This window comes from Heptranchias perlo, chromosome 10 (assembly GCF_035084215.1).
Source record: "Heptranchias perlo isolate sHepPer1 chromosome 10, sHepPer1.hap1, whole genome shotgun sequence".
In the NCBI taxonomy this organism is placed as follows: Eukaryota; Metazoa; Chordata; class Chondrichthyes; order Hexanchiformes; family Hexanchidae; genus Heptranchias; species Heptranchias perlo.
The window spans coordinates 12,350,350-12,364,123 of NC_090334.1; the positions used below are offsets into that span (position 1 = coordinate 12,350,350).

A 13,774-nucleotide genomic window follows, 5' to 3' on the forward strand; every position below is an offset into this window, starting at 1 on the left:
GGAGGAGAGAGAGGTAGAGAGGCGGAGAGGTTTAGGGAGGGAATTTCAGAGCTTAGGGCCTAGGCAGCTGAAGGCACGGCCGCCAATGGTGTAGCGATTAAAATCGAGGATGCGCAAGAGGCAAAAATTGGAGAAGCGCAGCGATCTCAGAGGGTTGTAGGGCTGGAGGAGGTTACAGAGATAGGGAGGGACAAGGCCATGGAGGGATTTGAAAACAAGGATGTGAATTTTAAAATAGAGGCTTCCCGGACTGGGAGCCAATGTAGGTCGGCAAGCACGGGTGATGGATGAATGGGACTTGGTGCAAGTTAGGATATGAGCTCAAGTTTTTGGAGGGTGGAAGGTGGAACCACGATGACATGATGATAACAAAATCAAACACACGCTGTCTAATCTAATCCAATCCCCCAACACCTGCCAGCGTTCGTATGGTACAATTCAGTTCACACCTTAGATCAAAGTACTTTTATCTTAATTAATTTTTGATTAGGATCGACCTTTTGTCACAGCCTGGCCATCTCTGGTCACCCACTTTGAGCGTCATTCTTGGCTTATAACCTTAAAATTGATTTATTACTGGTTTTCTATTTTTGTCGCATAAGGGTCTTAACGTGAGACGTGTTTGAACAATTTTATGCCACTCAATGGGCCAAAGCCTACAGAAGAGAATTGTTCCTAATTCAACACTGAATTGGCAGCCTTATTTCAAAAAACCATTAGAATGTCAGTTCTCCAGTAGGTCACGCTCAACTAAGGTTGCGGCTAAAGCACATATTTAGGGCAGAATAGAGAGAAATTAATTTCACATCTTACTTGTATTTGGGAGTGTTTGGCGGAACAGTGTAGAGGGAGCTTTACTCTGTATCTAACCCATGCTGCACCTGCCCTGGGAGTGTTTGGTGGGACTGTGTAGAGGGAGCTTTACTCTATATCTAACCCGTGCTGTACTTGCCTTGGGAATGTTTCATGGGATATTGTGGAGGGAGTATTGCTCTGTATCTAACCCGTGCCATACCTGCCCTGGGAGTGTTTGATGGGACAGTGTAGAAGGGAGGTTTACTCTTTATCTAACCTGTACCTGCCCTGGGAGTGTTTGATGCTGACATTAGTTGTCTTCAGTGGGAAAGCGCTCAATTTTCCAGCACTAATAGCTCTCACTTCAGCTATCCCCCCAAACAACATCAAATATAATTGGAAAAGATCCCTTGAGGGAAGTAGCTCTTTGTAGTGAGAGTACACACAAAGTAGACACACACTTGCTGTGTCTAACTAGCCTGGATGTAATTGTTGGGCTATGATAATTCACCAATGACCAGATTGCTTAATAACACAATTTGTGTTGTTAATATATATTTTTAAACAGTTAAACAAATACAACATGAAGGGACGAATCGGGAGGTTTGTAGTGGAAGATCCTCGCGATTTACCCTTGGAACGGCAGGAGGCCTTTGCATTGAGCATTGAGGCCTTGCGGTTATGGGCTGTCGCAGCCAACTATGGACAAGCATGTGACCTGTACAAGTGAGTATGCAGTGATAAGCGAGAGATGAGTGCAGGATTGGAACATTTATCAGGGATGCGCTTAATGTGTGTGGGATGGGGGTGAGGGGAGTGCGTAGGGGGCGGGTGAATATGCTGGATGAGTGCCTGGGTATGGTGGAGGAGGAAGGCTGGTAAGGGCGGGGGTATGCGTGGCATGTGATTTGAGGATTAGGGTGGGGCATGTGAGGACCTTCTGGGGAGGGGTGCGATTTGGGGAGAAGAGTGCATGTGTTTGTTGGGGGGGGGGGGGGGGGTGGGCACGGGCGCGGGGTGAGTGTGGGGCAGGTTTGATGGACCAGCTGGCCTTTTCCTGGCCATCATTTCCGTATGGGGAAGAAAGAAAGAACTTGCATTTATATAGCAACTTTTATGATCTCAGGATGTCCCAAAGCGCTTCACAGCCAGTGAAATACTTTTGAAGTGTAGTCACTGTTGTAATGTAGGAATCGCAGGCAGCCAATTTGCAAGATCCCGCAAACGGCACCTTCGACCGTGCAGCACTCCCTCAGTACTGCACTGGAGTGTCAGCCTAGATTATGTGCTCAAGTCTCTAGAGTAGAGCTTGAACCTACAACCCTCTGAGTCAGAGGTGAGAGTGCTACCCACTGAGCTACAGCTGAGATGGAGTTGGTGGGTATTTCTTTGCAAGTTCTGGGAACTGCAAGGAGGGTGTGGGAGATGGCCTGAGGGATGGTGGTGAAGAGGAATCAGCAAAGATCTAGTTTAAATTGCTTCCAAATAGTTTTAGTGCTGAAAGTCTCCTTGCTCATTTGAAGGGAGAGCAAATATCCTCTCGCTGTGTGGCTCATTGCTCTTTGTGTTCCAGGGATTTTTATCCTGCGCTGATGAAGACGCTTCAGACCCTGCCGAGCCTGGTCTCCCAGCTGAAGGAGGAGGATCCATTGCACGATTATTCCTTGCAGAGAGCCGAGGCATTGATTTGCCTCCTAATCAACATTACTCACACTGCAGGCTGTGCTGTTGAACTGCAGGCCCAACTCACCTCCAGGTACCTCTTTGAATCTCCTATCTGACCGTTCTGAAGTTCCAATTTGGGTCAAACTCCATTTTCTCTCAATTTTCCTCCGGCCATACGCCCCAGATCCCACCCTTCACACTTCTGAGCCTGGAGTATTGTGTGCTCCCCACCCCCCACTCAACCATCAGTGACCTATTTTACTTTGGTCAACTGGATGCCTGTGACGCATGTGGAAACCCATCTCTGTGTTTGAGTCTCCAATTCAAGCTACTGAGAAACCCACACAGGTAGAGTTTCTGTTAGCCCGATATGGAGTGCAAACTCTAACTCCCACCCTCCCTTCCTGCGATTGAATCCCCATTTTGCGACTAATCCACCTCACGGATTGCCACAGGACTGCCACGTGAGTCCTTCCATTGTATCCATAGGAGCTCTAGAAAGGACCTGCATTTATTTCACGACTTTCAGGACCTCAGGACGCCCCAAAGCACGTTACAGCCAATTAAGTACTTTTGAAGTGTAGTCACTGTTGTAATCATAGAAAGGTTACAGCACAGAAGGAGGCCATTCGGCCCATCGAGTCCGTGCCAGCTCTATGCAAGAGCAATCCAGCTAGTCCCACTCCCCCGCCCTATCCCCGTAGCCCTGCAAATTTTTTCCTTTCAGGTACTTATCCAGTTCCCTTTTGAAGGCCATAATTGAATCTGCCTCCACCAACCCCTCAGGCAGTGCGTTCCAGATCCTAACCACTAGCTGTGTAAAAAAGTAGGAAACATGGCAGCCAATTTGTGCAGAACAAGGTCCCACAAACAGCAGTGAGATAAATGACCAGATAATCTGATTTGGTGATGTTGGTTGAGGGATAAATATTGGCCAGGACACCGGGGAGAACTCCCCGATAGTGCCATGGGATCTTTTACATCCGCCTGAGAGGGCAGACGGGGCTTTGGTTTAACATCTCTTCCAAAAGATGAGTCCCTCTGAACCATGAGGGACACTGAAAGCTTAACCTGCATTGGGGCATTGAAGCAGAATGAGAAAGGTCAACCCATAGTGCGCAGTCCCAAAGGACAGCATCAAGGCTGAAGCTCGTATTCTCCAGCTACCATTATGAATCAGTAATTGGGACAGATGCCCCTTATATTTTCCAATTGGTACCTTTTGACATCCCCTCTTGAGGCATGCATTCGGTACTTCTACCACCATATCTTATTGTTCCACCCCATTCTGGGCACCGCACCTTAGAAGGGATATATTGGCCTTGGAAGGAGTGCAGTGCAGATTCACCAGAATGTTACCAGGGCTCCATGGGTTAAATTATGAGGCGAGATTACATAAACTAGGCTGGAATTCCCTTCAGTATAGAAGATTAAGGGTTGAATTAATTGAGGTATTTAAGATGATTAAAGGATTTGATAGGGTAGATGGAGAGAAGCTATTTCCTCTGGTGAACAAGGGAGCATAACCTTAAAATTAGAGCCAGGCCATTCAAGGGTGATGTCAGGAGGCACTTCTTCACACAAAGGGTAGTGGAAATCTGGAACTCTCTTTCCCCCCGCGCCCCCCCCACCCCCCTAAAAAAGCTGTTGAGGCTGGGGGTCATTTGAAAATTTCAAAACTGAGATTGATGGATTTTTGTTAGGCAAGGGTATTAAAGGTTACAGAACCAAGACGGGTAGATGGAGTTAAAATACAGATCAGCCATGATCTAATTGAATAACGGAATAGGTTGGATGGGCTGAATGGCCTACTCCTGTTCCTAATTCATAATGGTGAGTAGAGCACACTGGATCCCCAAGTGAGTCTAACAATAAGACTATCATCTGCAAAAAGGAGCACTGAAATACTTTAGGAAATGCCCGAATAGACAATCCAAGGCTGTGCCTTACGATGCCATCCAACAGATTAGAAATGAAGACATTGACCGTGGACAACCTAACCTTACTGCTCTTTCGAGAGTGGTGGGCTCACTGAGTCTCTCTTTTACCTTTGGAGCTGGAGTACATATCTTGGGTAAAGTCCAAGGTTCAGCCATTTACTCCCAAACCTCCAGCTTCTCTGATGGCTGTGCAGGGCACAAGGTCAGAAGCCTTCCGAGGACTGACGAGACGGAGGTAAGTGGGTTTCCTCTGAGCCTTATGTGATCTCGTATCAATACAGCGCCTATCCAACGCTTCACGAGCAAAATCCTTCTCGATAACTCCGCACGCCTTCGAAGCATCTGATATACACGCTGCGGCAGCCCGATGACCCACCTGAACAGCCACCAGTTATCAGTGAGATTCCTCGATGGTTTCTTGTGGATAGAAACTGGAACGCTGACCCAAGCTGTTCCAGTACAGCTATAACACTGGCATCTACCTGACAATGTGGAAAATTGCCCAGGTATGTCCTGACCACAAAAAGCAGGACAAATCCAATCTGGCCAATTACCGCCCCATCAGCCTACTCTCAATCATCAGCAAAGTGATGGAAGGTGTCATCGACAGTGCTATCAAGCGGCACTTACTCACCAATAACCTGCTCACCGATGCTCAGTTTGGGTTCCGCCAGGACCACTTGGCTCCAGACCTCATTACAGCCTTGGTCCAAACATGGACAAAAGAGCTAAATTCCAGAGGTGAGATGAGAGTGACTGCCCTTGACATCAAGGCAGCATTTGACCGAATGTGGCACCAAGGAGCCCTAGTAAAATTGAAGTCAATGGGAATCGGGAAAAACACTCCAGTGGCTGGAGTCATACCTAGCACAAAGGAAGATGGTAGTGGTTGTTGGAGGCAAATCATCTCAGCCCCAGGACATTGCTGCAGGAGTTCCTCAGGGCAGTGTCCTAGGCCCAACCATCTTCAGCTGCTTCATCAATGACTTTCCCTCCATCATAATGTCAGAAGTGGGGATGTTTGCTGATGATTGCACAGTGTTCAGTTCCATTCGCAACCCCTCAAATAATGAAGCAGTCTGAGCCCGCATGCAGCAAGACCTGGACAACATCCAGGCTTGGGCTGATAAGTGGCAAGTAACATTCGCGCCAGACAAGTGCCAGGCAATGACCATCTCCAAGAAGAGAGAGTCTAACCACCTCCCCTTGACATTCAACGGCATTACCATCGCCGAATCCCCCACCATCAACATCCTGGGGGTCACCATTGACCAGAAACTTAACTGGACCAGCCATATAAATACTGTGGCTACAAAAGCAGGTCAGAGGCTGGGTATTCTGCGGCGAGTGACTCACCTCCTGACTCCCCAAAGCCTTTCCACCATCTACAAGGCACAAGTCAGGAGTGTGATGGAATACTCTCCACTTGCCTGAATGAGTGCAGCTCCAACAACACTCAAGAAGCTCGACACCAGCCAGGACAAAGCAGCCCGCTTGATTTGCACCCCATCCACCACCCTAAACGTTCACTCCCTTCATCACCGGCGCACAGTGGCTGCAGTGTGTACCATCCACAGGATGCATTGCAGCAACTCGCCAAGGCTTCTTCGACAGCACCTCCCAAACCCACGACCTCTACCCCCTAGAAGGACAAGAGCAGCAGGGACATGGGATCAACACCACCTGCGCGTTCCCCTCCAAGTCACACACCATCCCGACTTGGAAATATATCGCCGTTCCTTCATTGTCGCTGGGTCAAAATCCTGGAACTCCCCCTCCTAACAGCACTGTGGGAGAACCGTCACCACACGGACTGCAGCAGTTCAAGAAGGCGGCTCACCACCACCTTCTCGAGGATAATTAGGGTTGGGCAATAAATGCCGGCCTCGCCAGCGACGCCCACATCCCATGAACGAATAAAAAAAAACGAATCTTAATTGTCAACATCGGAAAGAACTTGTCTTTATATAGCGCCTTTCATGACCTCAGGACGTCCCAAAGCGCTTTACAGCCAATGGAGTACTTTTGAAGTGTAGTCACTGTCATAGTGTAGGAAACGTGGCAGCCAACTTGCACACAGCAAGATCCCACAAACAACATAGGAACAGGAGTAGGCCATTCAGCCCCTCGTGCCTGCCCCGTCATTTGATAAGATCATGGCTGATCTGTGATCTAACTCCATATACCTGCCTTTGGCCCATATCCCTTAATACCTTTGGTTGCCAAAAAGCTATCTATCTCAGATTTAAATTTAGCAATTGAGCTAGTATCAATTGCCGTTTGCAGAAGAGAGTTCCAAACTTCTACCACCCTTTGTAGAAATGTTTTCTAATCTCGCTCCTGAAAGGTCTGGCTCTAATTTTTAGACTTTGCCCCCCACTCCTAGAATCCCCAACCAGCGGAAATAGTTTCTCTCTATCCACCCTATCTGTTCCCCTTAATATCTTATAAACTTCGATCAGATCACCCCTTAACCTTCTAAACTCCAGAGAATACATCCCCAATTTGTGTAATCTCTCCTCGTAACTTAACCCTTGAAGTCTGGGTATCATTCTAGAAAACCTACGCTGCACTCCCTCCAAGGCCAATATGTCCTTCCGAAGGTGCGGTGTCCAGAACTGCTCACAGTACTCCAGCAATGTGATACTGACCAGATAATCTGTTTTTAGATGTTGGTTGAGTTATAAATATACCAGGACACTGGGGAGAACTCCCTTTCTCTTCAAAATAGTGCCATGGGATCTTTTACGTCCACCTGAGGGGGCAGATGGGGCCTCGGTTTAACATCTCATCCTAAAGACGGCATCTCTGACAGTGCAGCACTCCCTCAGTACTGTACTGAAGTGTCAGCCTGGATTTTGTGCTCAAGTCGCTAGAGTGGGACTTGAACCCACAGCCTTCTGACTCAGAGGCGAGAGCGCTACCAAATGAACCACGGCTGCAGTGTCGTTCCAATGGTGAATGTGATTTCAGGCTTTCCGAGTTCATTGTTGTTCCCCGCTGCCCTCAGCAGATGCACACGGTCTTCGCGTTGAATTCAATTCAGCGATGCAACCTCCAGCCTACACCCCTCCCTTCCTAATAGAGGTCTTTCAAATTGTGATGGGGTTTGATAGGGTAGACACAGAGAGGATGCTTCCACTTGTGGGGGAGTCCAAAACTAGGGGCCATAAATATAAAATAGTCACTAATAAATCCAATAAAGAATTCAGGAGCAACTTCTTTACCCAGAGAGTGGTGAGAATATGGAACTTGCTACCATATTTAAGTTTAAGTGAATAGCATAGATAGGGGAAGCTGGATGAGTACATGAGGGAGAATGAATAGAAGGTTATGCTGATGGGGTTAAATGAAGTAGGGTGGGAGGAGGCTCGTGTGATGCATGAACGCTGGCATAGACCAGTTGGGCCGAATGGCTGTACATTCTATGTAATTCCTGAAAGCCTATCTCTTCAACACTGCCTTTGTCACCTCCTTTAATTCTGCTCCTTGTTCCTTCTCGGTGCCGGAATCTCCCTCCCAGGTGAAGCACCTTGGGACAATAACAATACTATAGGAATACGTTGTAACAATATAAGGATTTGTCCTGGTGCCTAATCATATACCATTATCATGCTGTTGTACAGTATAATACCCCTGGACAGCTTGGCGCCACTGTTCATGAATGAAACAGGTCTTAGACTGACATAAGGCGACTGTGATAGGTTTGCAGACTGATGTAGGGTGACTGGAACTTGATAGTGAATATATCGGGGTGAGGGGGGAGAAGGCGGGGGGTGGGGGAGGTGTCAGCTGTGTCGGGTTGGTGACTGTTGCTAAGCGACCGTTATATACAGCAACAAAGACTGATTTTGTTTCCCACAGCAATACACTTTTAAATTAATGCTGCCTATTTTTAAATGCCTCCCATCGGATCTGATGATCTCATAGTCAGTAATAATGTGATTGACAACTCCTTGGTGTACACTGCATTTTATCCTCATGAAATTAAGGAGACCCAAAGGTACTCATTAAACATCAGTGATGGGATTACTGGTTACATCGGAGAGCACGTTCGTCAATCACATAATGTCAACAGTCATACCAAGTGAAACCCATTGCGGGGCTTCGTGACTGGTGCTGCAACAATTCCCCCGTGTATTCTCGGAGCTTGTGACAAGGCTGTTGTCAAGGTTACCACTGCTGCTCGTTGTCGTGAGGTGCTCTGTGCTCTAATTTATAACCCTTTGAAGGATTTACACAGGCTGCTGTATGCAGTCGCACTCTCATCTCCGCGTCAGAAGCTCGTGGGTTCAAGTCCCACCCCAGAGTCTTGAGCACATAAGCCAGGCTGACGCTCCAGTGTAGCACAGTATAGTGTCGGGGGTGCTGTCTTTCGGATGAGAGGTTAAACCGAGGCCCTATCTGCCCCCTCGGGTGAATGTAAAAAAATCACACTCTCCCCGGTGTCCTGACCAATATTTATCCCTCAACCAACATCACTTAAAACAAAAATCACAGTATCTGGTCATTATAACATTATTGTTTGTGGGACCTCGCGTGCGAAAATTGGCTGCCGCGTTCCCTATATTACAATAGTGTCTGCACTTCAAAAGTGCATAATTGGCTGTGAAGTGTTTTGGGACGTCCTGAGGTTATGAAAGGCACTAAATAAATGAAGGGTTTTGATGGAGTAAATACGGAGAAACTGTTTCCACTGGCAGGATGGTCGGTAACCAGAGAACACAAATTTAAGATAATTGGCAAAAGAGCCGGAGGTGAAATGAGGAGAATTATTTTTTACGCAGCGGTTTGTTACGATCTGGAATGCATTGCCTGAAAGGGTGGAGGAAGCAGATTCAATAGTAACTTTCAAAAGGGAATTGGATAAATACTTGAAAAGTAAAAATTGCAGGGCTATGGGGAAGGAGCAGGGAGTGGGGCTAATTGAATAGGTCTTTCAAAGAGGCATGTTTTGCTGAATGGCCTTCTATGCTGTAAAGTCCTATGATTTAATAAGTTTTTTTCTTCTTTCTGGTCACCCTGCCTGTATGGGAGCAGGGCGTTCGAGTTGCAGGTGCCAGCTGGTCAAATGGGGTGAAGTCAGTCTGCAAGGCATGAGGTGGATTGCCAATTTGCCTGTTGCTTCAAACGGGGCAGGTTGGGTGGCACCGGGTGCCAGCCGAGTGTTAAACAGATGACGTGGGTGCCAGCAGCTTTGGGCAGGGATGGGCTGGATACTCTCAGCTATCTGTTACTTTGCATGGTTTGAGCTGGCTGGTGTTGGATGTCGGTGTTTCGACCAGGGTGCTGTCGGGTGCTAGCCCCTTCACGCAATGTGGGCTGGGTGCATCAGCGGGCAGGTGCTTTAAGGGTGGCGAGCTGGATGGCATCGGGTGCTTGCTGCTCCAGATAGGGCATGCAGATTGGTGTCAGGCGTCTATTTTCCTAATCCCCAAATAGCCTGTACATCATTGCATCTGGTGCATGCTCAGGAGCTCACCCACTAAGGAAGATGGAGTGAGCAGGGCAGGTAACATGAGGGAAGTTACTGAGATTCTGCATCGGGGGAGGCATCCATTGAGAGCAGGATTTGGGGTTTAAAAGTTCAAACTGCACAACTTTTATTGGAGTTCTGTTAGGAGTTGGATGGTCATTAAATTAGGAATTCACGAATTAAATTGTGTTTTTGATTCCTTACTTAGTAATTAGTAATGAGAACATTTTATCGAGTTGTAGAGAATGCAGATAAAATGTTTAAATACCCCCAAGAGATTTTAAGCTCTTTCTCTCCTTTCACCTCCTCCTTCCATTCCCAGCCTTCTCCTGAAGGCACTAACACCTTGCTGGATTCGGTTCCACCAGTGCCATTTGCTCTCCCCCAAGATCTCACTCAAGTGCCACTCATCCTGTGTGAGCCTGAAGGGTGTGTGTTGGCTCTACCACGGGGGTCACAACACATCTCGCCTGATCCTGCCCTCATCCCTGATTTCTCAGGTAGAAAATCTCTGGTGGACATTGGGGAGACCCCAGAGACCTGAGCCCAACTGAAGCTCCCCTACACCCACCCTGGGTGAGATCATCTAATTCAGCACATATTGGGAGGTCGAACCTGGGGCCGCCTTCGTCTGTATGGCTCAACTACTCCCTGATTTTGAGGCAAACTGGTTTCTTCCATTAAAGAAATAAAGACTTGCATTTCTCTCCTCTTCGAATAGTGCTGTGGCATCTTTTTACGCTCACCTGAGGGGGCAGACGGGGCTTTGGTTTAACCTCTCATCTGAAAGACGGCACCTCCGACAGTGCAGCATTCCCTCAGTGAAAAGAAAGAAAGGCTTGCTTTTATGCAGTGCGTTTCACAACCTCAGGGCGTCCCAAAATGCTTTACAGGCAACAAATTACTTTTGAAGTGTAGTCACTGTTGTAATGTAGGTCCCACAAACAACAATGAGATAAATGACCAGATAATCTGGGTTGTTTTTAAAGTGATGTTGGATGAGGGACAAATATTGCCCAGGACGCCGGGGAGAACTTCCTGGCTCTTCTTTGAAATTGTGCTGTGAGACGTTTTACGTCCACCTGAGAGAGCAGGCGGTGCGTCGGTTTAACTTCTCATCCAAAAAACGGCACCTCTGACAGTGCAGCACTCCCTCAGCACTACACCATCAGCCTGGATTATGTGCTCAAGTCCCTGGAGTTGGACTTGAACCCACAACCTTTTGACTCAGATGCAAGAGTGTTACCACAGAGCCACGGTTGATGCTGCCGGCTAGTAATCACAGAAGCCTTAACAATTGTATTCAACGTTTTAAAGCAGTCCCCTTCTCTCGAACCTGTTGCTTTGGGCTAGCGACACTGCTGCCCCAAATGAAGCAGACCACTCAGTAACTTCTCCATTCGCTCCCTGTAGTTCCGGGGATCAAGTGGAACATATTCCCCCTCCTTCATTGGACTGGAGTCACGTGGCGGGTATCAAGCCCTTCCTGCAGGGCTGTCTCAAAAGGTGCCTCAAGGAAGTTAGCTGTCCAGCGATGTGGAGTACCACGAGACACCTGACTGCAATGTATATCACCTACCTGGGGGTGTACTACAGTAAACTCACCCAACAGGTACACAACTAGCGTTTTCTCATACACATCTTGTGTCTGCATGTATTTCCTGTTGTGTGACAGTTACGACCTGTTGTGTGGCACTTACTTCCTAATGTGTAACACTTACACCTTGAAACACTATTCCTTTTCCTGCCACAGTCACACTTGTCACGCTATTTCTGTCACTATTTGATTTCACTATTGATTGTATGTAGGGACTAGTAATCCAGAGTTCAAATCCCACTATGGCAGTTGGAGCATTTGAATTCAGTTTTGAAAAATCTAGAAATAAAAAGCTGGTATCAGAAAAAGTGACCATGAAACTGTCAGATTGTTGTAAAAACCCAACTGGTTCACTAATATCCTTTAGGGAAGGAAACCTGCCGACCTTACCCGGTCTGGCCTACATGTTCCACGCCAAAGTGGTTGACTCTTATCTGTCCTCTGAAGTGGTCGAGCAAGCCACTCAGTTGTATCAAACTGCTAAGGACCACCACTACCTTCTCAGGCCAACTAAGGATGGGCAATAAATGTCGGCCTTGCCCATATCCCATGAATTAACTTTTTAAAAAACTTACCTCTAGAAAGAACTTGATTTATACAGTGCCTTTCATGACCTCGGGACATCCCAAAATGCTTGACAGACAATAAATTACGTTTGAAGTGTAGTCCCTGTTCGTATGGAATCAAACGCGGCAGCCAATTTATGCATAGTAAAGTGACACAAACAGCAGTGAGATAAATGACCAGATCTGTTTTTGGAGGTGTTGGTTGAAGAATAAATATTGGCCAGGACACTGGGGAGAACTCCCCTGCTCTTCTACTAATAGTGCCTTGGGATTTTTTATGAAATGGCAGACGGGGTCTCGATTTAACGTCTCATGCGAAAGACGGCACCTCCAATAGTGCAGCTCTCCCTCAGTACTGCATTGAAGTGTCAGCCTGGTTCGTGTGCTCAAGTCTCTGGAGTGGGGCTTGAACCCACAACCGTTCTGACTCAGAGGCGAGAGTGCTATCGATCTGCTTGAATTCTCCACGCTTGGTCTGTAGAGTAGTTGGTGCACTTGCCTACTGATGCTTGAGTGCCCCCCCAACATCTGTCACCAACCTAGATGGTGCTATAGCAACCAACTACAGGATCCTGCTCCTTTCAGATAATTTGATAAGTCTATATTTTAATGAGTTATTTGTAACACGGACCCTGTATTGTCTTAGTACTGCTGGTTCCCACAACCTCCTGCCTTTCTATCTGTTCCTGGGCTTCCCCCCTCCCACTCCCTGACTGCCAATTTCTACGACCAGATTTAGTTTTATAAACCATATCTCAAGGGATATGGTGATCAGAGTCACACAAACTCACTGTAGCTTAGCTGGACCCTGCTCTCTCCAGTCAGATGCGCATTAGTATCAGCATAGTATCATAGTACGTACAGCCCATCATGACTGTGCCAGCTCTTTGAAAGAGCTATCCAGTTAGTCCCATTTCCCTGCTCTTTCCCCATAGCCCTGTAAATTTTTCCCCTTCAAGTATTTATCCAATTACCTTTTGAAAGCTACTATTGAATCTGCTTCCACCACCCTTTCAGGCAGTGCATTCCAGATCATTACAACTCGCTGCGTAAAAAAACGTTTCCTCATGTCGCCTCTGGCTCTTTTGCCAATCATCTTAAATCTGTGTCCTCTGGTCACCGACCCTTTTGCCACTGGAAACAGTTTCTCCTTATTTACTCTGTCAAAACCGTTCATAATTTTGAACACCTCTATTAAATCTCCACTTAACCTTCTAAGGCGAACAACTCCAGCTTCTCCAGTCTTTCCACATAACTGAAGTCCCTCATCCCTGGCACCATTCTAGTAAATATCTTCTGCACCCCCTCTAAGGCCTTGACATCCTTCCTAAAGAGTGGTGTCCAGAATTGAACACGCTATTCTAGTTGAGGCCTAACCAATGTTTTATAAAGGTTTAGCATAACTTCCCTGCTTTTGTACTTTATGCCTCTATTAATAAAGCCCAGCATCCCATATGCTTTTTTTTAAGCAGCCTTCTCAACTTGTCCTGCCACCTTCAAAGATTTATATATGTGCACCCCCAGGTCTCTCTGTTCCTGTACCCCCTTTAAAATTGTACCATTTAGTTTATATTGCCTCTCCTCATTCTTCCTACCAAAATGCATCACTTCACACTTCTCTGCGTTAAATTTCATCTGCCATGTGTCTGCCCATTTCACCAGTCTGTCTATGACCTCTTGAAATCTGTTACTATTCTCCACATTGTTTACCACATTTCCAAGTTTCGTCTCATCT

The 13,774-nt window shown here is 47.0% G+C and overlaps 1 protein-coding gene across 4 annotated transcripts in view; it reads left to right on the forward strand.

Annotated features, from left to right (window-relative positions):
- rpap1 (RNA polymerase II associated protein 1) overlaps positions 1 to 13,774 on the forward strand; it is a 129,469-nt gene that overhangs the window by 79,188 nt on the left and 36,507 nt on the right. For all 4 annotated transcript variants that reach the window (XM_067991234.1, XM_067991233.1, XM_067991235.1 and 1 more), the window contains exons 15-17: positions 1,364 to 1,521; positions 2,369 to 2,551; positions 11,290 to 11,488. In XM_067991234.1, the coding sequence (XP_067847335.1) occupies positions 1,364 to 1,521; positions 2,369 to 2,551; positions 11,290 to 11,488 (540 nt within the window). The remainder of the gene's footprint in view (positions 1 to 1,363; positions 1,522 to 2,368; positions 2,552 to 11,289; positions 11,489 to 13,774) is intronic.